General features: G+C 41.1%; 3 protein-coding genes across 4 annotated transcripts; 1 reads left to right on the top strand and 2 right to left on the bottom strand.

The window, feature by feature from the left end:
• Positions 1-3220: 3220 nt before the first annotated feature.
• Positions 3221-7633, bottom strand: LOC139462701 (uncharacterized). The gene is made up of 2 exons (XM_071244529.1): positions 7624-7633; positions 3221-4561 (listed from the first exon to the last, which is right to left on the bottom strand). The coding sequence occupies exons 1-2, from the start codon at positions 7631-7633 to the stop codon at positions 3768-3770; spliced, it is 804 nt and encodes a 267-aa protein (XP_071100630.1). The 3' UTR covers positions 3221-3767.
• Positions 7634-8461: 828 nt separating this feature from the next.
• LOC139461796 (uncharacterized) lies at positions 8462-11123 on the bottom strand. The gene is made up of 2 exons (XM_071243265.1): positions 11006-11123; positions 8462-10039 (listed from the first exon to the last, which is right to left on the bottom strand). Exons 1-2 carry the CDS (start codon positions 11046-11048, stop codon positions 9240-9242), a joined length of 843 nt encoding a protein of 280 aa, XP_071099366.1. The 5' UTR covers positions 11049-11123; the 3' UTR covers positions 8462-9239.
• Positions 11124-21346: 10223 nt separating this feature from the next.
• LOC139461795 (uncharacterized) lies at positions 21347-24201 on the top strand. Of its 2 annotated transcripts, none has more exons than XM_071243263.1 (2): positions 21347-21408; positions 23039-24201. In XM_071243263.1, the coding sequence occupies exon 2, from the start codon at positions 23047-23049 to the stop codon at positions 23824-23826; it is 780 nt and encodes a 259-aa protein (XP_071099364.1). In that variant the 5' UTR covers positions 21347-21408; positions 23039-23046; the 3' UTR covers positions 23827-24201. The 2 variants fall into 2 exon arrangements, with proteins under 2 accessions (XP_071099364.1, XP_071099365.1); XM_071243264.1 differs by having other exon boundaries at positions 21392-21425.
• The last annotated feature ends 1984 nt before the right edge of the window (positions 24202-26185 follow it).

Here is a 26185-nt window from a genome sequence, read left to right as displayed (position 1 = left end):
ATATTGTGCCTGAATGTTATACTGCGGCATGGTATCTCGGTTGGTTGGCACTGTAAAGTAGGCAATAGTCCGGACTGGTACAAACAGCCACACACACGTGTAGAACCTTGCTATAAAAATGCTAAAATACTGAGCGCGAAACCCCATTTCACCTCGACTCACCTTAAAACATTTTTGATAGTATTGTTGAGAGGAACGAGTGGCCCTCAGGCGTAGCAGAAACAGCTTTGATTCTAAACGATTTTCTAGTATGGCAACGTGACCTTAAGGTCATCTAGAGCAATACAGGAAAACATCCTTGAAAGTTCATGTGAAATCTCCACAGCCTGCTTACCTAACTCGAGATCCTCCTCAGTCCAGAAAGCACCATCTTCACGAGGCAAGAGAGTAAACTGACTATAAAAGTCCAGTTTCCACCCTTGCCGAACTAGGCTGGTATTATGGAGTTACATTTTGGCTGGACTAACGAGTCTATGCATAATCCAATCAAAACCGCGCAACAAAATTGAAATCCGGTTCGTAATCTGTCGTGCAGATTTCGGTCGCTTGCAGGATTTGGAAAGAATGTGCACCGTGATTTGATGCACTTCGCGATGTAAGACCGTTTTATCGCAATATAGATCTTGAATATCGATCAGATCGTCCTGACTGGGTGGCGCCATAAATGCAAGTGATACGAGAAGTGGAATCTGGTCCATAGGAGAGGCTTAGAAGGGACATAACTCGTAATAACCGCTGGTGGCGCTACGATCGAGCCCAGGAATTCCAGCCTTGTTCGGCAAGGGTGGAAACTGGACTTTTAAAGTCAGTTAACGCTCTTGCCTCGGGAAGATGTATAGCACTCACTCACATGACATCATCAGAAGAGAGTGAGTGAATTGAGTTTAACTCCTTTTTAAAGAATATTTCATTTAGACCATGGCATGTCATGAGGCTGTAAAGCCGTTTGTCACTTTCGTGAAACCCAAGAGTATGTGTATGGTGATGTCAATCCAGAAAGTATTTGCGAACGTTGGATTCGAACCCTCGATAATAGGTTGTTTGCATACCGAAGGGACGCAAGTATGCACAGCGGCGCCTTAGACGACTGGCCCACCCATGCCCCCCATCACAACATAGAATATTCCATATGTTTCTATAACTCTCTATCACAATCGACAGTATTCCGGATGTTTACACATGACACCAGCATCTAAATATATTAACTTCCTGACAACTGCTTACATTATACAGTACTACATTCCTGCCAACTAATCACTGTCCAAACACAATACAATGAGCGTCTACTGAATCTCAACAGAAACAATGTAACACAGTTAAAATCATTGTTTAACAATAAAATACACTGCCATAAAACAGGTGATACCCAAGACAACGGGAATGGTGCTGACAAACCTAGAAACATGATCGGGGAGACCGGTTTGGATCAGTAGAATGACTAGTATGAACTTGGCTGCATTTGTATTGCTGTTTTCACCATAGTTGCAAGTATAAATAAATGACAAAAAGCATCATTATCATCATCGTTTCAATCCGAAGCAGTAAGTATGTTCATATAAGATAACCAAACGCTGAGATGTCTGACATTTCAAACACTAATTGGGGCGGTCGGGTAGCCTAGTGGTTAAAGCGTTCGCTCGTCACGCTGAAGACCCGGGTTCGATTCCCGACATGGGTACAATGTGTGAAGCCCATTTCTGGTGTCCCCCGCCGTGATATTGCTGGTATATTGCTAAAAGCGGCGTAAAACCATATTCACTCACTCACTCAAACACTTATTAATTGGCTTCAATGTATTAATAAAAAATATAAACATTAAAAAGGCTTAAAAACTGATAAAAATGGATCATAAAACTGGGCATGAAGTTAAACATATTATGAGATATATCTTGACTGTCTATTAAATGATATGCAGCCATCTGAAAATCCGGTCACTGATCGTAAGATTTCATGCAGGTCGTTGAAGACGCCCCCGGGGGCTGAATACCCATATGCGTTGTTGTCTTTATTTTCTTAAATGAATGTTGAGGGGTCGGCCCATTTCCTAAACATATTCTACTTGTAATCAGTTGTGTGTACAGATATTGTGCGGTTTCCAGACGAAATGCTTGCGGTAACAACTATTAGTGACCTCCACAGTGTTCTGTGAGTAAACTCGACTCCACTCAGAACGTGATCAAGTTTCATGTCTCTGGTTAGTCTAGAAGAGTCTAGCAAACAGAGTGAGTATGGTTTTACGCCGCTTTTAGCAATATTCCAGCAATATCAAGGCGGGGACACCAGAAAATGGGCTTCACACATTGTACCCATGTAGGGAATCAAACCCGGGTCTTCGGCCTGGCGAGCGAAAGCTTTAACCACTAGGCTACCCCACCGCCCCTCTAGCCTACAGAAGAAGAAGAAGAAGAAGACGATGATGATGATGAAGACGTTTATTCCGTATCAAAGGCCACATGACAAAGACTACAATGCATACATAAAAGCGACAAAACCCTGTTCCTATTCAATAGAAATCCCTGCTAAAAACAGAGTCGATTGACCAATATCAGTTATATCATATTTATTAGGAATCACTATCAAATAGTGATGATACCAGGTGTTAGCGTAAAGATAAGCGTATAAAACGAAGCTTTGGCAAAGGGACAGATGGGGCACTTCTTATGCAAAATCAATAGAATATTTATGTTACATTAAGCAGGCAGGTTTCCTTTTAAATACATGGCAATAATTTGCATCTGCTTCACATTATTAGACTAATAGTTGATTGATTTTCGTTCGTGATGGATACATTTAATAATAACTAGGGATGAAAGCCGAAGTTCTGTTTTCCGTGTATAATGCACAAATTGAAAGGGAATGGTATCTTCAGTTGTATTATGGTGTACATTTATTGCACTTAAATAAATCAGTATTGACTTCTTCATTATAACGAGGGGAGGGCGGGTAGCCTAGTGGTTAAAGCGTTCGCTCGTCAAGCCGAAGACCCGGGTTCGATTCCCGACATGGGTACAATGTGTGAAACCCTTTTTCTATCCCGCTTCGGGGATATTGCTAAATGTGGCTAAATGTGGCGTAAAACCATACACACTCACTCACTCACTCACTCACTCATTATAACGAAACTGTTGAACAGCAACCACTATAGGCATAGGCACTAATTCACTGATAATATAATCACGAATATAATCAATGTAAATTCGAGCACCATTTTTATTTGCTTTATGAAAGCCCGCTGACAATCTACACCGAAACACTGTTCACAATCAATGGAACGTTTCCGAATGTTTCAGAACACAAAGCTCTATTCTGTATTGGAAGATGGGTCATTTTACATTCATGGGTGACTGTTTGTGTGATGGTGATGTTTTCCCTCTCGCTGGAACTAAATCGTGGTCTGATATGCTGGATAAATATACAATACTTCAAAACAGGTGATATGTACAATCCCGTGAAGTGCTGACGATGTGATGCTCTAGGATTGAATTGACCGAAAATGTCTGGGATAAGGCACGATATATTCCTAATGTCTGTATGCCGGCCCAAGGTCTTATTGATTGATTGATAATGTCTGTATCTACTGACTGTGACAGCCGAAGCTTGATATTGGTACTATAGCATGGAGATGGACGATGCATTAATCAGCATTCTCAATGGGCGGCACGAAGAATAGGCTTCATGAATAACTCCCATATGAGGACTCAAGCCCGAATATATTGTCCACATACCCTTGCCGATAATCTAGACCATAATTAACCCTCACGCTTTTTTCACAGGTACGTTCTTTGAAAGATCTTGACCGTCTGTGATACACCGTATTTAAGGTGAAGAGATACGGACACAGGCCAGGTGACGGTCCGAGAGTTGTTGATATTTACATTGAAAAGTTTACCGAATCTGTCTTTGTCTTTCATGTCCCTCAAAACGGTAGCCACATCCCCCTGCACAGTCATGACATGTCTTCTCTGGCCCCGGGCGTCATGTATCACAGCTAAGATCGTCCCTTTCAGCTTCACGTCCATCGAGAATTCAAACTTAGAACTTGTTTCCTCTATTGCCAGTTCAGCTACAGTCACCAGCTTACGTCTTGAGGTGATCTTTGTGTCCACGGACCACTTCACCTTATTTTCAATAGTGTTTTCTTCCTCGTTATCCAGATACAGTCGATGTCCAAAACTGGCCTCCGCTTTGGAAGGTTGGGGAAGATCTGGAGGAAGTGTCAGTTCGATGCCAACGTTGATTTCCCTGGAGAAACCCTTTGTAAGTTTGGTGGTGTCTGTGGAAATCGTCTCTTTCTCAGTTCTTAATGTCTGTTCTTGGTCTTCGTCTGTGTTGTTTTGGTATTTGGAGTCATACAAGACATGTACTCGGTGGTCATTCGTTCCCATTTCCGTGAATTCTGGCCTTAACGATGTGATCCTCACCTTGTCCCACTTCAACTGGACATCAACTTCTTCAATCTTCAGCTTTCTGGACAGGAACTTTTGTCTGGGTGTCTTGAGATAGGTCGTCCAGGCCCACTCCTTGAACATCGTGCCAATGTCTGTAATTTTCGTGGACCTACCTGAAACTTAAAAGAATATCATCCGTCACAAGTCATTGTTATTGTTTCGAGAAGAAGTAATCTAGTTGTAATCATATTTAAATTATATAACAAGGTCACATCTTCTTTACATGCCAGACCCGTGAGGAATTGGTCTTCAGCAACCAATGCTTGTCGTAAGAGGCGACTAACGAGATCGGGTGGTCAGGCTCGCTGACTTGGTTGATGCATGATATTAATGACGGGAGTGTCAAGTCTCGATTGTTTACAGACCGCCGTCATGTAGCTGGAATATTGCTTAGTGCGGCGTCAAACAACAAACAAACAAACAAAGAAACAAAGAAACAAACAAACTTCCTATGCTAAGTAATTTAGCTCATTCAAGGACTTCATCAGCGTATGACTGTGTAAATCGTTGCCATGACATTAAAGTTACTTAGTTTTTTTTCTATAAATTACGAACGCATAAACAAGTATGATCCTTATTCCTCTGGTAACTTTAAATTAGAATGTTTTCAGACTGATTTATGTACATATTACCACGATATCAACTGCCGAGCAAAAGAAAATATACATTTGAAAATTAAATTTCTATATGTTGAGTCCATGTCACGTTATTTATGACAACAGCAACTGGAGGTATTCCCTACGAGATAAGGGACGACATCAACACTTTCATATCTGTGTGGTTAATCGCAGGGGTTTCTATGTATAAAAATAGTGTATTCTGCCTCATGCTGCGATATGCTTACTGGAAACAAAACATAATCATTACTGGGAATTAATGACGAAGAAATCAGCGGCAATCAAATGGCATTAGTTTTGAATTTGTCTCTTAATGAATCATTTATAGGTATCGTCACAACAGGTATCGGCACTCAGGGACAAACGCACACGCATACGCATACGAACACGCACACGCAAACACACAAAGTCACGCACACGCGTACACACTAACACATATTTGCTTAGCTGGTTCATAAACAAATATAGGTATGTACGTAAAACTTATATTGCCACTTTTCCTCATCGTTGTAAATAAACACCTCCATTAAAAATACAAACATGTAAATGTATCCCTCTAAACAGAGATTATATATCAATATCGCAATTACAGGCACTGTATTTGACGGATCTACTATTGACTAGCTATGGAAAGTCAAATCGATATCTTAAGCTTTGAGCGCACGTAACGCCGGGTCCCGTCTGTCGATGAGAATCTATCGACATAGCTGTGCTACTGACCTAGTTGTCAATAGTTCGGGGATTCCCCTTGTCACGCAAGGTTAAACGTTATAACAGGTTTGTCTTTGTATACAAATAGAGCTGACGGTTGTGTTTAACACCGGTCCTAATATAGAGCTATCGTTGCAGACATTAGCGGATGGTTGTTTTCCTACTTTCATATTTAATACCCACAACTAGATGTTCAAACACTTTCATACATGAACAGATCAGTGACGATATTTACAGTGTCGCATGACATAGGTAACATGTTCTTGAAGCATTACAGTGCTTTCGGTACGTGGCTCATTCGGGTTTGCTGAACAATTTTTGTTTTATGTCATACTTTGAGTGTGTGGTTTCAAATGTTAAATCTAAATCTACAGGTAACCTAGCTTTACATTGAAAACACAGTATGTTTATTTCCATGCTACCATTACTACATCAAACGCTTACTCTTTTGTGTTAGCAAATCTATTGAGTGAAGTGGCAAAGATTGAGTTCAGTGTTTTGATCGGGTTGTCGATTAGAATTTACGGAACAAGAGCCTTTAAACAAGATATGGCGCTCTCTATACTCAAGCAGTTTCTATACGGGGTAATACTTCACACGAACTTATGACTGGCACTGAAAGCATGTAGCACGGCAACTTCGTATATAACGAACACCCTTACCACGAGCTGACGTATATAATGAACTTTTTTTGGTCCCGGCCATTTGCAGTATATATGTTGTATGAATGCTTAAAACGAACTACGTGTTATTACGAACTAAAATCAGTGGTCCCTTTGTGTTCGTTATAACCGTAGTATTCTAATGTATTAACCTAACACTTGATGTGAACTTTGAGTGGAAATAATTCTGTTCGCGAGTTTTGTATGTACCATTACAGTCTCGTTAAAAAGTAATCACTCTTTGTGGAGGTGGACTGCAGTTTCAAAAATGAAACGCCAGAGAGTATATAGGTATCTTAGTTATAGATATATTTTTTGTATATATACATGGAAATCGTAAATTGAACCTATAATGCTCGCTTGTTTAATGCAGACCTATATAATGTCTTTATTATAAAAAAATCAATGTACAGATTTTAAATTTCTTATTTTGCTGAGATGTCAGCGATTCACATTAAAGATGTTAATATGACAGAGGGATGACTGTACAGACGCCGGCAGTGAAGGATCACCATCTTATAAGGGATCAAACATTTGGTATTCTGGGGTGCCCGGGACTTGTTTGAAAAAAGATATTTGTTCCAGAATATCCGGAGATGTTTTTGGTTTGTTTTGTATTTTTTGGACACAGATTATGCAAGAAACAATGTTGTACTCCTCGTTTTGGAGAAACAAATATATGCTTTGAAGCAGTGACAGAACAAAAAATTCTGTTAAAAATCACTGGTCACACATTCCCCCTCTCCTACAATGATAAATGGTTTGTCTCTTTGGCAGTGTTGCCAGTAGTTTCAGAGTAAACACCGAATGTGTAGCTTAAGTACATTAGTTTATACCGGTCCATCGCGTATATGGTAATATGTTTTTGTGTTGGAGAGAAGATAATCCTTTGATGCATAAAAGGTTTGTCATATTTATTATGTGAACTATGTGTAGGTATTATAAATGCAATTGTGGTGGTGTGCATTTAAAAAAGAAAACAAATTGTTTTCATGTGACCCGATTCATATATGTACATCGCTTTTAATATTATGACTATTGTTTGTGAACTTTTCGTTATGTCTACTGTGTCGTTTAAAGCAACGTTTATCATAGTATAGTGACGCAATCTATGCGCCGCAATCTTCCATGCAAAATTATGTCATTAAAAAGACCGATTATTTTGATGGGCAGGTGCATACTGACATTTCGTCATCTCTTTAAGCCTGTATTGCTTGTTGGCCTGAAACCTCGCGTGCAATTGGAGTAAGTGTTCTGGTTGGGTTGAAAAACCACGCCTACATGATTTAGCAGAATATATACTTACACGTATAGGTACATGGGTTAAACTACATTACTCATTTCCCGAATATAGTGTTAGTGATTTAGTGGTTATGTTTTAGCTCAATGTTACTTTGTTTTTTGTTGTGTCTGTTGTTTAACGCTGCACTCATCAATATTCCAGCTATATGACAGCGGTCTGTAAATAATCGAGTCTGGACCAGACAATCAAGTGATTGACATCACGAGCATCGATCCACGTAGTTGGGATACGATGACATGCTTCGACCAAGTCAGCGAACCTGACCACCTGATCCCGTTTGTCGCCTCTTACAAGTCGTTTTCACGGCAAGCATTGGTTGCTGAAGACCTATTGTACCCCGGATCTTCACGGGCCACTATGTAACAGTATTTCAATGATCAATGTTAAATACTCCGCTTGCGATTTTCTTGTCCATACTCACTCACTGTGAGTAAACACGACACCACTCAGAATGTGATCAAGTTTCATGTCTCTGGTTAGTCTAGATTAGTCTAGCCAACAGAGTGAGTGAGTGAGTGAGTGAGTATGTTTTTACGCCGCTTTTAGCAATATACCAGCAATATCATGGCGGGGGACACCCATGTAGGGAATTGAACCCGGGTCTTCGCCCTGGCGAGCGAACGCTTTAACTACTAAGCTACCCCACCTCCCCTCTAGCCTACAAAAGAAGAAGAAGAAGAAGAAGAAGATGATGATGATGATGAAGAAGTTTATTCCGTATCAAAGGCCACATGACAAAGACTACAATGCATACTTAAAGCGACAAAACCCTTTACCTATTCAATAGAAATCTCTGCTAAAACCAGAGTCGATTGTGCGATTCGTACTATATCATAAGCATGTTTTTAGGAATCACTATCAAATAGTGATGATACCAGGAGTTAGCGTAAAAATAAGAGTATAAAACAAAGCTTTGGCAAGGGGACAGATGGGGCACTTCTTATGCAAAATCAATAGAATATTTATGTTACATTAAGCAGGCAGGTTTCCTTTTAAGTAAATGGCAATAATTTGTATCTGCTTCACATTATTAGACTAATAGATGATTGATTTTCGTTAATGATGGATACATTTAATAATAACTAGGGATGAAAGCCGAAGTTGGTGATGTTTTCCCTCTCGCTAGAACTCTATGCCGAATAAATATACAATACTTCAAAACAGGTGATGTGTACAATCCCATGAAGTACTGACAATATGATGCTCCAGGATTGAATTGACAGATCTGGGATAAGGCACGATATATTCATAATGTCTCAACCCGGGCCCAAGGGCTTGTTGATTGATTGATAATGTCTGTATCTACTGACTGTGACAGCCGAAGCTTGATATTGGTACTATAACAAGGTTTGGATGTACGATGCATTAACCAGCATTCTCAATGGGCGGCACAAAGAATTGGCTTCCTGAATAACTCCCATATGAGGACTCAAGCCCGAATATATTGTCCACATACCCTTGCCGATAATCTAGACCATAATTAACCCTCACGCTTCTTTCACAGGTACGTTCTTTGAAAGATCTTGACCGTCTGTGACACACCGTATTTAAGGTGAAGAGATCCGGTCACAGGCCAGGTGACGGTACGAGAGTTGTTGATGTGTACATTGAAAAGTTTACCGAATCTGTCTTTGTCTTTCCTGTCCCCCAAAACGGTAGCCACATCCCCCTGCACAGTCATGACATGTCTTCTCTGGCCCCGGGCGTCATGTATCACAGCTAAGATCGTCCCTTTCAGCTTCACGTCCATCGAGAATTCATACTTGGAACTTGTTTCCTCTATTGCCAGTTCAGCTACAGTCACCAGCTTACGTCTTGAGGTGATCTTTGTGTCCACAGACCACTTCACCTTATTTTCAATAGTGTTCTCTTCTTCGTTATCCACATACAGTCGATGTCCAAAGCTGGCCTCCGCTTTGGAAGGTTGGGGAAGATCTGGAGGAAGTGTCAGTTCGATGCCAACGTTGATTTCCCTGGAGAAACCCTTTGTAAGTTTGGTGGTGGCTGTGGAAATCGTCTCTTTCTCAGTTCTAAATGTCTGTTCTTGGTCTTCGTCTGTGTTGTTTTGATATTTGGAGTCATACAAGACATGTACTCGGTGGTCATTCGTTTCCATTTCCGTGTATTCTGGCCTTAACGATGTGATCCTCACCTTGTCCCACTTCAACTGGATATCAACTTCTTCAATCTTCAGCTTTCTGGACAGGAACTTTTGTCTGGGTGTCTTGAGATAGGTTGTCCAGGCCCACTCCTTGAACATCGTGCCAATGTCTGTAATTTTCGTGGACCTACCTGAAACTTTAAAGAATATCATCCATCACAAGTCATTGTTATTGTTTCGAGAAGAAGTAATCTAGTTGTAATCATATTTAAATTATATAACACGGTCACATCTTCTTAACATGCCAGACCCGTGAGGAATTGGTCTTCAGCAACCAATGCTTGTCGTAAGAGGCGACTAACGGGATCGGGTGGTCAGACTCGCTTACTTGGTTGATGCATGATATCAATGACGGGAGTGTCAAGACTCGATTGTTTACAGACCGCCGTCATGTAACTGGAATATTGCTTAGTGCGGCGCCAAGAAACAAACAAACAAACAAACTTCCTATGCTAAGTAATTTAGCTCATTCAAGGACTTCATCAGCGTATGACTGTGTAAATCGTTGCCATGACATTAAAGTTATGTAGGTTTTTTCGGGATATTACGTACGCATAAACAAGTATGACCCTAATTCCTCTGGTATCTGCAACGAGTAACTTTAAATTATAATGTTTTCAGACTGATTTATGTACATATTACCACCACATCAACTGCCGAGCAAAAGAAAATATACATTTGATTGAAAATTAAATTTGACCAAATAATTACAAACGTTAACAACACGTTAGGCGCGGTGGGGAAGCCTAGTGGTTAAAGCGTTCGCTCGTCACGCCGAAGGCCCGGGTTCGATTACCTACAGTGTGTGAAACCCATTTCTGGTGTTCCCGATATTGCTGGAATATTACTTAAAGCGGCGTAAAACCATTCTCACTCACTATCAAAACGTTACTCGGCTGAAAACAGCCTCAGAAACGCTGCAAACTTAAGGTCCAAAACTTAACTGATACCCCTTTCAAATTCATCACTATCGAATAAGCAGTTCTTGTTTGTTTCATTTGTAGCTATCATATCAAACATGGGTGTATATTTCTTTGCCCCGGCAGTTTAGTTTGAATATTACTAGCATCACTGCTGTCTCACTCACTCACTCATTTACCTACCTGAAGGAATCGGAGCCTCAAAAGCCATGTTCTGTTGCATCATGAGACGTTCGGTACAGTTGAAATATCATCCATCTAACACTGATGAGGTTAGTGACACCATACATTATATACTCGAGCTATGTCAGATATCAGACAACTATGACAGCTTGTGTTTCTATATGTTGAGTCCATGTCACGTTATTTATGGCATCAGCAACTAGAGGTATTCCCCACTAGATAAGGGACGACATCAACACTTTCATATCTGTGTGGTTAATCGCAGGGGTTTCTATGTATAAAAATAGTGTATTCTGCCTCATGCTGCGATATGCTTACTGGAAACAAAACATAATCATTACTGGGAATTAATGACGAATAAATCAGCGTGAAGAATACATGTACTGAGTGACACTAACACCCCAAGTATGTGTGCAGATGCTGTCGCGCGTCTAGCTGGTTAATGTTGTGTTGTAATATCAGACGATGTGTCAAATGGCATTAGTTTTGAATTTGTCTCTTAATGAATCATTTATAGGTATCGTCACAACAGGTATCGGCACTCAGGGACAAACGCACACACACACGCACACGCACACGCACACACACAAAGTCACGCACACGCGTACACACTAACACATATTTGCTTAGCTGCTTCATAAACAAATATAGGTATGTACGTAAAACTTCTTATATTGCCACTTTTCCTCATCTTTGTAAATAAACACGTCCATAAAAAATCTACTATTGACTAGCGAAGCGTGCAGGAATGTCAAATCGATATCTAAAGCTTTGAGCGGACGTAACGCCGGGTCCTGTCTGTCGATGAGAATCTATCGACATAGCTGTGCTACTGACCTAGTTGTCAATAGTTCGGGGATTCCCCTTGTCACGCAATGTTAAACCTTATAACAGGTATGTCTTTGTATACAAATAGGGCTGACGGTTGTGTTTAACACCGGTCCTAATATAGAGCTATCGTAGCAGGCATTAGCGGATGGTTGTTTCCCTACTTTCATTTTTAATACCCACAACTAGGTATTCAAACACTTTCATACATGAACAGATCAGTGACGATATTTAGTATTTTATTGCAGTGTTGCATGACACAGATAACATGTTCTAGAAGCATTACAGTGCATTCGGTACATGGGCCATTCGGGAATGCTGAACATATTTTGATTTATATCATAGTTTAATGTATAACAAGTTCCGACTTCATAGCATGCTTGTTTAGAAGACAAACGTACTGTGTTTTCAATGTAGAGGTAGGGTTACCTGTAGATTTAAACGCACTAAATTGACATTGGGACCGAACGCGCAGTGTGATGTTTCAAATGTTAAATTTAGCGCGGTAGAATCTACAGGTAACCTAGATTTACATTGAAAACACAGTATGGTTATTTCCATTCTATCATTACTACACCAAACTCTTACTCTTTGGTGTTAGCAAATATATTGAGTGAAGTGGCAACGATTGAGTTCAGTGTGTTGAGTGGGTTGTCGATCAGAATTTGGCGCTCTATATGCTCAAGCAGGTTACAGGGTAATTGACACGAACTTATGACAGGCACTGAAAGCATGTAGCACGGCAACTTCGTAAGCCAACACGAGGTGGGCGCCACTAAAGAAAACAAAGGAAGCCTTTATGACGTCATACCGCTCATTGTGACGCAAAAGATGACTCTCTGGTGACTCTGCTCTCTGTTGTCCTCAAAACTTGAAATACATTCTCTTTGTAGATGTCTATCGTGTTTTCGGGTCGAACTGTATTCCCACATATTCTTTGAATATTTCAATAACGGCATTTTTTAAATTTGGTATCCTATAATTGTACATTTAAGTATTTAAGTATATGCCTTCCGGCAATGATTGTGTAAGGAGTATTATTCTAAAAATATTAGCTTCCACGTTGGTGCGGTCGTCAAATCGGCTGTTTCAATCAGATGGGGTTTATTGTGATTTGATACCTCTGTTTTACAAATCAAAATCGAGTATTTTCCAAATTCATAGTAAATATGTTATTTAACGCCGCATCCAGCTATATTCCGGTTATATCATCTGCTCGCACAATATCGAGATTTGATCAGACTGACCAGTGATTGATATTATGAGCAATGTTCACACCGTCGGGATACGATGACAAGCAATCAACCGGGACACTGATGACCCGATCCATTTAGTCTCCACGTACATGATATAGGTTGCTGGGCATGTGTTGTGACCAGGAGTCCCCCGGGACACTTCATAGCATGTACAGTGCTCTCATGTGTCTTGAGTGAGTGAGTGAGTGAGTATGGTTTTACGCCGCTTTTAGCAATATTCCAGCAATATCACGGCGGGGGACTCCAGAAATGGGCTTCAAACATCGTACCCTTGTGCTCTAATGTGTCTTGAACTTAGACGAGTTAGTGCATAAATAAAACTAGATATGATCAACGTGAATGTCGACACGTCCGAAAACGCCGTATGTTTAGGTTTTCAAAATTGTCATTTATTATTATTGTTCGATAATATTTAAGTATCTTTCATAATGTGAAAATCAGTACACGAACAAAACATTGAATAAAAATCTATTTTCATATTTTCATTAATATTAATTAATTCATTAATTAATTAAATTTCGGAGACTTTGACAAAATTATTTGCGTCTTGCAACTCGTTCATAATGGAAACATTCAGTAGAGAAACATTTTATTAAATACGAACCGATTTTCATATTCTAAAAAATAATATATTAAACATCTTGAAACCCCTTGACAATAATATTTAGCCCTTGTATATTCACATCACTTTAATAAACTTTGACAAGTAAATCAAATTGTTTTTGTTTTTTATGGAGAAGATATGATCACTCTATTACTGAGGGATGGGGGATGGTGCAGAAGTATTTTACTGGAACCTCCATCTCGTCGGTCTTCTCTCCTTCATATCATATTAGTTGGTCGAATAAGGCAAAAAGTGTGCACGTTGAGTGAAAAGCACCAAACTTGGCACACTTATATATTGAACCACTTCAAACATTTCTGGATATGGATCCAACTCAGCAGCGTCCCCTGGTTGTTGAAAATCAAAGATGGCCGCTACCATGTTAAAAATCTCTCATGATACCAATCTATACTCAATATTTCATCGTTATCTGGTCAATTTATACAAATTATCATTGTAATGCATTTTCGATTAATCGCAACAATGCTGCATGTAATTCAAACCTGTGTATGATCTATTAGTATCATGGCTCGGTTTATTATTTCATATGTGGTTTACAAATACATATTCTACCTTGTACTTTTTTAAAATGTCGTGTTTAAGAGAACAATATAATGAGAGAATCTTTTCATTAATTGATTTTAAGTGAACTGTATCCATTATATTAGATCACCCCAAAATCACCAATAGTCATGTGGGAATGGATTCATATCTTAAAAACTGGAATGTATGTTTAAGTTTATTGACATTATTGCAATGAACCTATGTCGACTTTCATACTTAAGTATGGCCATATATATATAAGGTCAAAGCATGTGTTTACGATTCCAAAATTCAGTTGCAGGGAGATCTTTCCTTCACAATGGCAAAGGGCCAACTTTAGACCGGTTGTGTAAACGGAACATCTATGTATTACCACGTGTCCTCTCCCAAACCCTGTCTGCAGGATTCGGTAGTCTGGGGCGTTTATCAAGCACCTGTCTCCATACATTTCTCCCTGGTCGGTTCACGTACTGTGTGCTGTTCCAGGAAATACATGACACGTAAGGCATGAAATAGTGACACTGTCTTTGATTTCCGTGGGCATCTAGAAGTCTTCTTCGGCAGTTTCAGTCAACCAACTGTACCTCCATCTCCTTTCACCAGATCATGGACTTGTTAATGAGTCTGATCTGGTGCCACAGCAGATAATGTCCGTTTAGTTTTGTGGGAACACAATTTGTGCTACACAGGTGCACAAACCCATGTTGTGACATGTGTCAACAAGATCACGTTTTCTTGCTTAATAACAAGTAAACTGGGATTGACGTTTCCATGTGGTGTCTTTGTGTTCATGAGGTGGTGTCCCTAGATTTCACGCTTTGAAGACATGATGGTCTGAGATTGGTTGGGATTCTCGAGACTGTGTATCTCTCACTGAGGATTTTTTTATATACCTGGTCCATTACTAAAATTGGCAAAATAATCATGATATAATGAGTATAGATGGGCATCATAAGAGATTTCAACTATGTGTGCGGCCATGTTGGATTTTTCTACCACCCGGGGGCACTGCTGATGGGAAATGTTCGGAACGATTCAAAGTATAAGTGTGCCAAGTTTGGTGCTTTAACCCAAATGAAATAATTTTGACAAAAATTCAGCATTAACAGCTAAATAGATTCGTTCCAGCAACGTGTCACTATTTCAACGCCATATTTGAATGATATTTGTCCAGCTATAGGCCACTCGATGTGTTTTGTTTTGATATCAGGGTCAGCTAATATGGCCCTATACTTTCGATTATCTTTCATATCCCTCAGAATGGTTACAATATCACTTGCTAGGTATCTTTTTCTCTGCCTGTCTTCGTGAATACGAGCCATGACTTTGCCATGAATTTTTACCTTCATGTTAAAATCGCACAAAAATATCTTCTGTAATATCGACGTCTGAACAACAGTTTTTGAGAAAGGCATTGCATCAACAGACGTTTTTCCTTTCCAATTTTGGGTTCTTTCAGTCTTTTCTCCATCTTCATTCATCACAAGTTTCCCGCTGAAAGAAGACAACGACTCGGTACGAATAGATTCAGGGACACTCAGCATAATTTCGCCTGACTTTCCGCGGGTGAATCCTGATGCCAAGGTCGTTGTGGCCGTTGAAGTTGATGTTATACTGGTTTCGAAATCTTGATGTTGGATATGGCTTGTTTCGTTGTGAAAGCTTGTCTTGAATACGTCTTGTGGGTCAGGGTCCGTGGCAAATCTCTTGTTTGTGAATTTAGTACTAGTTGTGTCAAAGTGTACCTTGTCCCATTGTATTTCCAAATCTTCAGGTTTTACGGTATCCCCAGATACCCTGTAAACCTCCAGTACCCATTCCTCCACAATGTCAGTTAGATCTGGCACAATTTTGGATCTGAAATGGTAAATTTTCTAGATTAAAGTTAAGGAAATCACGGCAGAAATATTGAAAATATGGGTAGACAAACTCAACTTATAAGCATTAATTTTGTTATCGAGCAATCCATAATTTCCAATGATTGCTTTGGGAATGGATTAAAATTCTGCAAAATGAATGACATTGCTCAAGTTCTGACGTCGATTTGAAAACTGATTCAGCAATATACGTAATGAGAACAATATGACGTCAAGTTTGAATGCATAGTTTTACCAGGACGCAAATATTTTTTAGTTCATTTTTTAATAACAGACATATCTTAGACGGAGACGGCGGAGACTGCCTGTTTCGCCTTAAAAAAACACTATCAGTACTGCCTTTCGTCTTCTAATTGGAAATTCACGAAATTTGACTGGAAACATCCCTAGGTACAAATGGTGGGGCTGACCCCCCAAGGGGGCGAGGGGCGGGGCCAAATAGGGGTAATTTTCCTAAATTGCTTTAAACGACTTCTACTCTGGAATTAAGAGATATATATCAACCATATTTGGTTGGAAGCATGCCTAGGGCTGGCCCTTCTGTTCATCTGTCCGGCACTCCCAAAGGAGTTCGAACCTTGACCATAACATGCAAACCGATATTATCCCCACCCTATAATAAACAGATACATTGTATACATTTGTTTGTTATGAAGAGAATAATACCTTTAATATGATTTATCCCGGATCATAACATGGAAACGGTTCAGATCTTTATGTTAATTTGTATGTAGAGAAATACACGTTCATGCTGTCAGATTTGCTATCCACCCCTTTTAAATGCCGACAGAGTCAAAATTACGAAATAATTGAAGTATTATATACGTGTACAATGCAAATGTATTTTTTTGTCATGATTGCGTAAATATTCAGGTGAGCGATACAGGCCCTATGGGCCTCTTGTATTTGTCTGTTTTATTCAGAACATGGCATCACCTTACGCACAATATTAATGTTGACAGGGAAAACAAATTATTTACAATGTTTGTTGAGTTTCCAACTAGAATGAGAAACATAATAGTGAGTGAGTAAGTTGGGTTTTAACATCGCTTTTAACAGTATTCTTTTAATATCACGTCGTGTCAGCTTAATGTGGGAGGGAAGCCCGAAGTGATGCAGATCTCAGACGTTTACCACTTCGGTGAAACCCACGAGCAGGGGTATGGTGCTGACAAACCTTGAAACATAATCGAGGCGAACCGGGATTCGAACCCACAATAATAAGTTTCTGGCGTGCCCAAGGGACGCTACTCTTCACAGCGAATCGCGGCGCCTTAGACAACTGGGCCACTCGTGCCCCCAGAAACATGATAAGATGATATGCCCTTATACCGTATACATTACATCACCATAGATGTACTCGTGAATGGGTCAGTCAACATCTGTGAACTGGACGAGTGTACGAGTTGGATTGTAATATTATCACCCTGTTATTACACTTTAAAAAAAGCTCCCAAACCCTCTTCCACAGGATCATCTCCCAGTAGAGCATAACGGGGCATCTAATAACTTATGTAGTATAACTGCGTATAACTAAACTCAGATATGAGTGGCACAGTCTCATATGAAGATCACACATGCATCGATAGGTGATCTTGAACAAAATGGCTGCCGCCAAACACGGAAGTAAATTCAACGGTTGGATGGGCTCACGCGATTGAAAATTAAATAGGTGAGTAGATCTATGAATTGCGTTGGAGATGAACATGATCAACGTACACACCTTGCAGCTTCAGTTTGCCTCATTGGGATGTTGTCCATGATGCGTTCATAGGCAGGAACAATCTTCACTTGGTTCGCACAGGTAAGATCTGTTTAGCTCAATCGGCAGGCCAAAATCAACGGGTCACAGCTGCTGAGACGTGTTCATGAGGGCGGGCGCTTGCGTGTACTCGCTATCAAGCGCGGGAGGTAGTTCGCCTTGTCATTCAAGATGGCGTCCAATATTGTGCAAAAGATGGAACTGTGCATAAGAAACGAAGACAATACAAAATTCTATACACTGTTTGTCCATCCAAGTGTACACAAATGATGTTCCCAAGGTAAGGACACCTTTTCAACTAGTATCAGAAACGCTGTGTAGAGGTAGCATTTGCTGCAACAGTATCTGTGTGCTGTAGACTCTTTAAGACTCGGTCAGTAGCAGAGTGAACGGATTAGACAAAACGGCAGAATGTACAATAACGGAACATGCTTTCTTTCTGTGTTTTCTCTGTTAGATCCTATAGGCCTACACGCTTTGAGTTTACACCTATACTGATAAAAAAATAGTCTACGTGTGTGAGTGTGTGTGCGACGACCTTTCTTTCGTTCAGGCTTTGCACGAATACTGAATATCCTATATTTATATAGATAGGTCTTGAACGATGGAACTGTAAATAGCCAAAATCGAACAGTGTATTCATATCATATTCTCAAATAAATACATTTCAAGACAGTTCAAACTTATGCTTAAACGCAAAAATGTGAAAGTAAACACTGCTACATGAATACCCACAATTTGAGGTGACCAAGATGTGGGTGTACTGTTTAGATTAATGAGACAAGTGTTCCCCAAAAAACATCACAAACGCTATGAGTCAAAGTTTTGTCTTGAAAGACACAGATACACAATGTGGTATACAGGAGCTGACACAGCTACTCCATGTGGTATACAGGAGCTGACACAGCTACACAATGTGGTATACAGGAGCTGACACAGCTACTCCATTAGGTATACAGGAGCTGACACAGCTACTCCATGTGGTATACGGAAGCTGACACAGCTACTCCATTGGGTATACAGGACCAGACACAGCTACTCCATGTGGTATACAGGAGCCGACAAAGTTACTCCATGTGGTATACGGAAGCTGACACAGCTACTCCATATGGTTTACAGGAGCAGACACAGCTACTCCATGTGGTATGCAGGAGCTGACACAGCTACTCCATGTGATATAAAGGAGCTGACACAGCTACTCCATGTGGTATCCAGGAGCTGACACAGCTACTCCATGTGGTATACAGGAGCTGACACAGGTACTCCATGTGGTATACAGGAGCTGACACAGCTACTCCATGTGGTATACAGGAGCTGATACAGCTACTCCATGTGATATACAGGAGCTGACACAGCTACTCCATGTGGTATACAGGAGCTGACACAGCTACTCCATGTGGTATACAGGAGCTGACACAGCTACTCCATGTGGTATACAGGAGCAGTCACAGCTACTCCATGTGGTATACAGGAGCTGACACAGCTACTCCATGTGGTTTATAGGAGCAGACACAGCTACTCCATGTGGTATACAGGAGCTGACACGGGTACTCCATGTGGTATACAGGAGCTGACATAGTTACTCCATGTGGTATACAGGAGCTGACACAGCTACTCCATGTGGTTTATAGGAGCAGACACAGCTACTCCATGTGGTATACAGGAGCTGACACGGGTACTCCATGTGGTATACAGGAGCTGACACAGGTACTCCATGTGATATACAGGATCTGACACAGCTACCCCTTGTGGTATACATGAGCTGACACAGCTACTCCATGTGATATACAGGAGCTGACACAGCTACTCCATGTGGTATACAGGAGCTGACATAGTTACTCCATGTGGTATACAGGAGCTGACACAGTTACTCCATGTGGTATACAGGAGCTGACACAGCTACTCCATGTGATATACAGGAGCTGACACAGGTACTCCATGTGGTATACAGGAGCTGACACAGGTACTCCATGTGGTATACAGGAGCTGACACGGGTACTCCATGTGATATACAGGAGCTGACACAGGTACTCCATGTGGTACACAGGAGCTGACACAGGTACTCCATGTGATATACAGGAGCTGACACAGGTACTCCATGTGGTATACAGGAGCTGACACAGGTACTCCATGTGGTATACAGGAGCTGACACAGGTACTCCATGTGGTATACAGGAGCTGACTCAGCTACTCCATTGGGTATATGCAGGAACAGAAACTGCAGTGTTTCAGAAGGTCTGGTCATACACAATTCCGATGAAACATCATCATTTAGTTCTGGAAGATGGACTAGATAAGTCTACAAAGCTTTCCATGAGAGATCATAATACAACAAAAACCAATTCAAGCTGTTGCAGGCCCTGGAACTGTGAAAGCATGATTAAAAAACAGTAAAGTTTTAATTTGCCTTAAGTAGTTTATCATGTTCATAGTAATATTTAACTGTAATCTTTTATGATAAAGATTACGACAGGTTTATGATAGTGTTTTTAGTTGGTTTAAGCTACCCACCCAAGGTCGTTGTTTTGGGAAAGCCCCGCCCTAAATCCCCTAATATTTTATTAACGGCACGTAAAAAATGTTATAAACTGTCATCGAGGACATTCTTTATGGCGGAAGGTATCAGATATTCTAGCTTTGACAATTTTTCTTTTTATTCACAACTGGAAATAATATTACAACCTCAAAGGCCGTTCTGTTCATTCGGAAGTGAGGGTCGCTATATCGAGGCACGGTCGCCTCTACATAGATAGTCCTCTATGCGTACTGTGCCAAGTGGGGCTTTGATCCCTCTTCTGTCTTATGATAATACACTGAGAGCAGTGTGGGCGTAATCTAAATATGTGGCATACATAGCCTCCGCCGGCCTTGAGAATTCTTCTAACGCCAACTTGAGTAGAGCGTCCTATCACCCGGCGACGCCATTTTGAATGCTGTGCCTCGAGAGCGAGTACGCGCCTTCAGTTCAGGAAGGCGTCATAATGTCTCACTGTACGCACGCGTGAGCGCACGCCCTCCTGAACACGCCTCAGTTGTAATGTCTCTAAGACTGGTGAGCTTTGCGAGAACATGCTTTATATCGTGGAGCTGTTAGAGTTTCTCCTGATTTGCGTTGCGTTCAGTTCAGACAAATCGATATCTAAAACTGTGAGTCACGTAACGCCGAGCCCAGTCCATTGATGAGAATCTGTAGACATGGCTACGCTGCTGACCCAGATGTTCATGGTAAGGGGATTCCCCATGTACGTCAGCGTGGAAACGCAATACCTGGTAAGTCTTGATATAAATAAAACTGACGTTGTGTTTGATACCGGTCCTTTGTTGTCGTGAAGCGTGCATGTGGACGTGACGTGTACCCGTGGATGTTCCTTATATAGAGCTGTCGTATCTGACATCAGCTGATCGTTTTCCTCTACTTTCACTTTAAATAACTGAAACTGGGTATTCACGCACTTACACATGTTGTAATATGTTCAGACGTGTGTGCTTATTTGTATGACAGCTCCCGGGTTTACAGGTTTACAGTACATTCGGTACGTAAGTCATTAAGGTATGTTTAACACTTTGTTGTTTTATGTCATACTTTAAATGTAATACTTATGTTTCGACTTCATATTATGCTTTATTTGTTTTTCAACGCCGGATCCAGCTATATTCCGGTTATATAATCGCTGCTAGTAAATGATCGACTTTTGGTCAGACGGACCAGTGATTGATATTATGAGCACGCATTCGGGATGACATGCAATCAACCAGGACACTGATGACCCGATCCAGTTAGTCGCCACGTACATGATATAGGTTGCTGGACATGTGTTGTGACCAGGAGTCCCCCGGGACACTTCATAGCACGTACAGTGCCCTTATGTGTCTATACATAACACTGGCTATGATGACCGTGAATGTCGACACGTCCGAAATCGACGTACGTTTAGGTTTATTGCTATTGGTTGATGATATGAAGAGCATACATATGCGTCTTTTATTATTTGAATATCAGTACACGAACAAAACATTGAATTTAAATAGATTTTCATATTTCCAAAATAATATTTTCTTGTAGAAATTATACATTTCGGAAGACCATGACAAAATATTTTCGGCTTGTATATTCACATTACTTAAATACCAATTGCCAAGTTAATCAAACTGCGGCTAAGATATGATCACGTTTAAGCTTTGTCGTCATGAAAGTAGGCTCTAAACAGTGAACGTATTTACATTCAGACCCTAACTCTAGGTCGGCATTAAGTGAAGATCCACACGTTCGTGACGTGAGTGAGTGAGTTGGGTTTAAAGCCGCTTTGAACGACATTTCAGTTCGTGTCATCTTAAGGTGGGAGGAGAATCCGAAGGTGATGTAGGTCTTAGACGTTATAAACGTTGATGAAATGCAAAGAACACTTATATATATGGCTCTGACAAACTGATAAGTTGGTTGGTTGGTTGTTTAACGCCGCAACCAGCAATATTCCAGCTATTTGACGGCGGTCTGTAAATAATCGAGTCTGGACCAGACAATCCAGTGATTAACATCATGAACATCGATCCACGCAATTAGGATCGATGACATGCATCAACCAACTCAGCGTGCCTGACCACCCGATCCCGTTAGTCGCCTCTTACGACAAGTATAGTCACCTTTTACAGCAAGCATGGGTTGCTGAAGACCTATTCTACCCCGGATCTTCACGGGTCGACAAACTTATTATCATTATCGCACTATGTCGCTACAAGACCAGAGTTTAACTTCAATATTATCTTTCACTTGTAATTTTTTTACAGTAAATTATCACAGTAAGTTATCACACAGTGTGTGGTGTGCATGCAATATGTATCACAGCTTCGTTCTCCGCCTTGACTTGAACGAGTCAGTAGCAACCGAAAGACTTGTTTCCAACTCTCATTGCGCTGCGACATTTTCATTTCACGTGGCAAAGATATCTTTTGCGATCCATTCCAAGGAACCTGTTTTTACCGAAAGGCTCTGGCTTAGCTCTTTTGCCAAAGACCATTAATACCCTCTCAACGGATATTTGGGGCATTTCTTTTCTCCAATCAAAGTATATTGCATTTCTAACCAGGCATCTTTAACAACAACAATTTATTCTACATGTAGGATTTGAGCTCATTTCATAATTAGTCAATTATTGTTTGACCTAGATATCAACATGCCGAGCAAACTGACGAACCTTGATGACATCGTAAAGAACTGGGCGTGGTCAACGTTTGTTCAAACAAAAGGACAACACGATTACGACGACTACCAGCTACACGTCGTGTGGGACGGCGTCCATTTCAATACAGGGCAGCCAACGTATTTCTTTGGAAGACACGATTACAAAACACCAAGATCAACGTCGGTTTTCAATGCCAATTACGATAACCACACCAACGTCGCCCATAACAATAAGCTGATAGAACAACGCACGACATCGGCTACGGCGAGAGCTGTGGTAAAACGAGGTTTTTGTCGCGGTGCGGATGTGGGTATAAAACTTGCGGCTCCCGAAGACGTCGCGGCCGCGTTTAACAACGGCATATTTATTGCTAGTGAGGAAGGCAACAGGGTAGACAACTCTCTTTCCTGGGTGATCAAGTACAGCGTGACAGCGCCACCTATGCGAAGAACCACTGCCGTGGTACGTGTCTTTGAAAAACGTTTCAGATGCTGCTTTAGAACCATGGCATGTATGCAGGGTCGGGTCGTTGTCAATGTTGTCGACAATATTACCAACGATGTGGTTCACGTTGAGAATGACATCGCAACTATCATCGGAGACGCAATAGACCGACGTGAAATATACATCCCAAACTGTGTCTTTGTTGAGGGAGAAGTGGTCAAGTGGTCAGTTATTGGTAAACTTCATGTAACATATGGTGTATCACAAGAAATGGACCTGGCACAAGAGCAACTGCCTACTGGGGAGCATTCTAAAAACAGTGACTAGTTTGGACTAACGTAATGAAATTATTTATTGATGTTAACAATGGACATTTACTTGTTGTACAATTACTAACAAAAATGGAAAATATTCGGTTTTTTTACACAGAGAGCAAGTGCCTGTCTTGAAGCAGTGGCCGAAAAGTATCCTATCTAATGATAATAATAAGTGCATTTATAATGCGCCAGATTCCATTCACCAAGTGGATGCTCATAGCGCTACAAATAGCTACACTAGCAAATATTACGGCCGTCCCCCGTCCACCCCGATATGTAAAGGATGGACCCCATGAAATATGAAATTCTGTGTTAAAGTGAAATAAAGAAGGTAATCGTATGTACAAGTAAGGAGATAATCGGACTATTTAACATTGTCAGTAATGTTTCAGGTACATGTTGGATAACTTGTTATATGAATTGTGCTCCCTGTATTTGTAACGTTCACAGGAAATAAAAAGAGGGATGTTCATTCCCCACTCATGTTTTGATGCTTTGTTCGTGTGATGCCCTGTTTGCTTATGTTATTTGAAGCTACCGTGTTTTTCGTTTGGGCCTTGCGTACGTAACTGATTTGTGGCATTGTAAACGAGTGTGGAAGTTGGAGAATGTGTCGGCCCAGGAGAACCAAAGTTTACATTGAGTTGAGTTGTGTTTAACCCCGCTTTTAACAGTATTACAGTCATATCATGGCGTGTCAGCTTTATGTGGGAGGAAAGCCCGAAGTGATGCAGGTCTCAGACGAGGTTTCTGGCGTGCCCAAGGGACGCAACTCTGCACAGCGAATCGCGGCGCCTTAGACGACTGGACCACCCGTGCCCCCCAAAGTTTACATTGATCCAGTGACACCTGGGGGTACGGGTGGCCCAGTCGTCTAAGGCGACGCGATTCGCTGTGCAGAGTTGTGTCCCTTGTGGGTTCGAATCCCGGTTCGTCAGCACCATACCCGTGCTCGTGGGTTTCATCGAAGTGGTTAACGTCTGAGATCTGCATCACTTCGGGCTTTCCTCCCACATTAAGCTGACACGCCGTGATATACTAGCAACTGGACTACTGTTAAAAGCGGCGTTAAACCCAGCTCACTCACTCCAGTGACACCTGTTTTCAGTTTTGTCCGAATGTACCGGGAGAACCGGGAGTGAAGTTCAATGGTCTGAATCGAGCTGACGTTCTCTAGTTTCAAGGTATTCATCTCCAAGTAGTTTTGAGCAGATATAAGTAAGTATGGTTTTACGCCGCTTTTAGCAATATTCCAGCAATATCACGGCGGGGGACACCGGAAATGGGCTTCACACATTGTGCCCATGTCGGGAATCGAACCCGGGTCTTCGGCGTGACGAGCGAACGCTTTAACCACTAGGCTACCCGACCGCCCCTGAGCAGATAGATCACTTTATACCGAGTACCAAGGAAAGGTGTTTCCTTTAGTCTTCTGCTTATTTCCATGTTAAACGGGAAATCTATGTGAGAACATTTCATACTTCTGTGACTGCGTCCGTCAACTCGATCTAAACTTTAACCAAAGAATGATACAGACGCAGGTTTGGCGAGTGAGTGAGTGAGTGAGTAGGGTTTCACGCCTCTGTTAGCAACATTACGACAGGGAGACACTAGAAATGGTTGCAGACATTGTACCCATATGGGGAATCAAACTGTATTGAAATATTTATTTCAGCAATGAACCAGAAATTTATTAATTAAAACTGTGTACAATGCTGCCCGTGCAAGTGTAAGGAAATATACCAGACGGATTTTACAGCAATTAGCCATTGTGCGAATCCCATACAAGGAACATTATTATGATGAGTTGATCATTCTAGATTCTACCTACCAACTGAAGGAGACCCGTCTGGGACGGAACACGACGGCCAAGCCTGGTCAAGACAACAATATTGACAGACAGACATTGTTAAACAACATTCGTACATTTCTGTCGTTTTGGGCATCCGCTTCTTCTAATGTCAACTTTTATAATTTAAAGATCACCGCTCTTGTAATGTAATGTAACATTACTCTCATATTTCGATGCAATTGATGTTTCTTATTGCAAATAACGATCTTCTGAAAACACAGCACGTCATACTCTGTGTATAGCCTGGGTATTCCTAGACTGTACATGTCAAAGGCGTAGTTCAAACACACCATGACAGTTGTTTTGATACTAATGACGACACTGTGTGAACATGCTGAGGTAATAGTATGCATAAGGTGATATGTGAATAACACACACACACACACACACACACACGCACGCACGCACGCACGCACGCACGCACGCACGCACGCACGCACGCACGCACGCACACGCACGCACGCACGCACGCACGCACGCACACACACACGCACGCACGCACGCACGCACACACACA

The sequence above is a fragment of the Haliotis cracherodii genome, unplaced genomic scaffold (assembly GCF_022045235.1).
Source record: "Haliotis cracherodii isolate W230 unplaced genomic scaffold, xgHalCrac1.p SCAF_15, whole genome shotgun sequence".
NCBI lineage: Eukaryota > Metazoa > Mollusca > Gastropoda > Lepetellida > Haliotidae > Haliotis > Haliotis cracherodii.
This window is presented reverse-complemented; position numbering and strand designations above follow the sequence as displayed.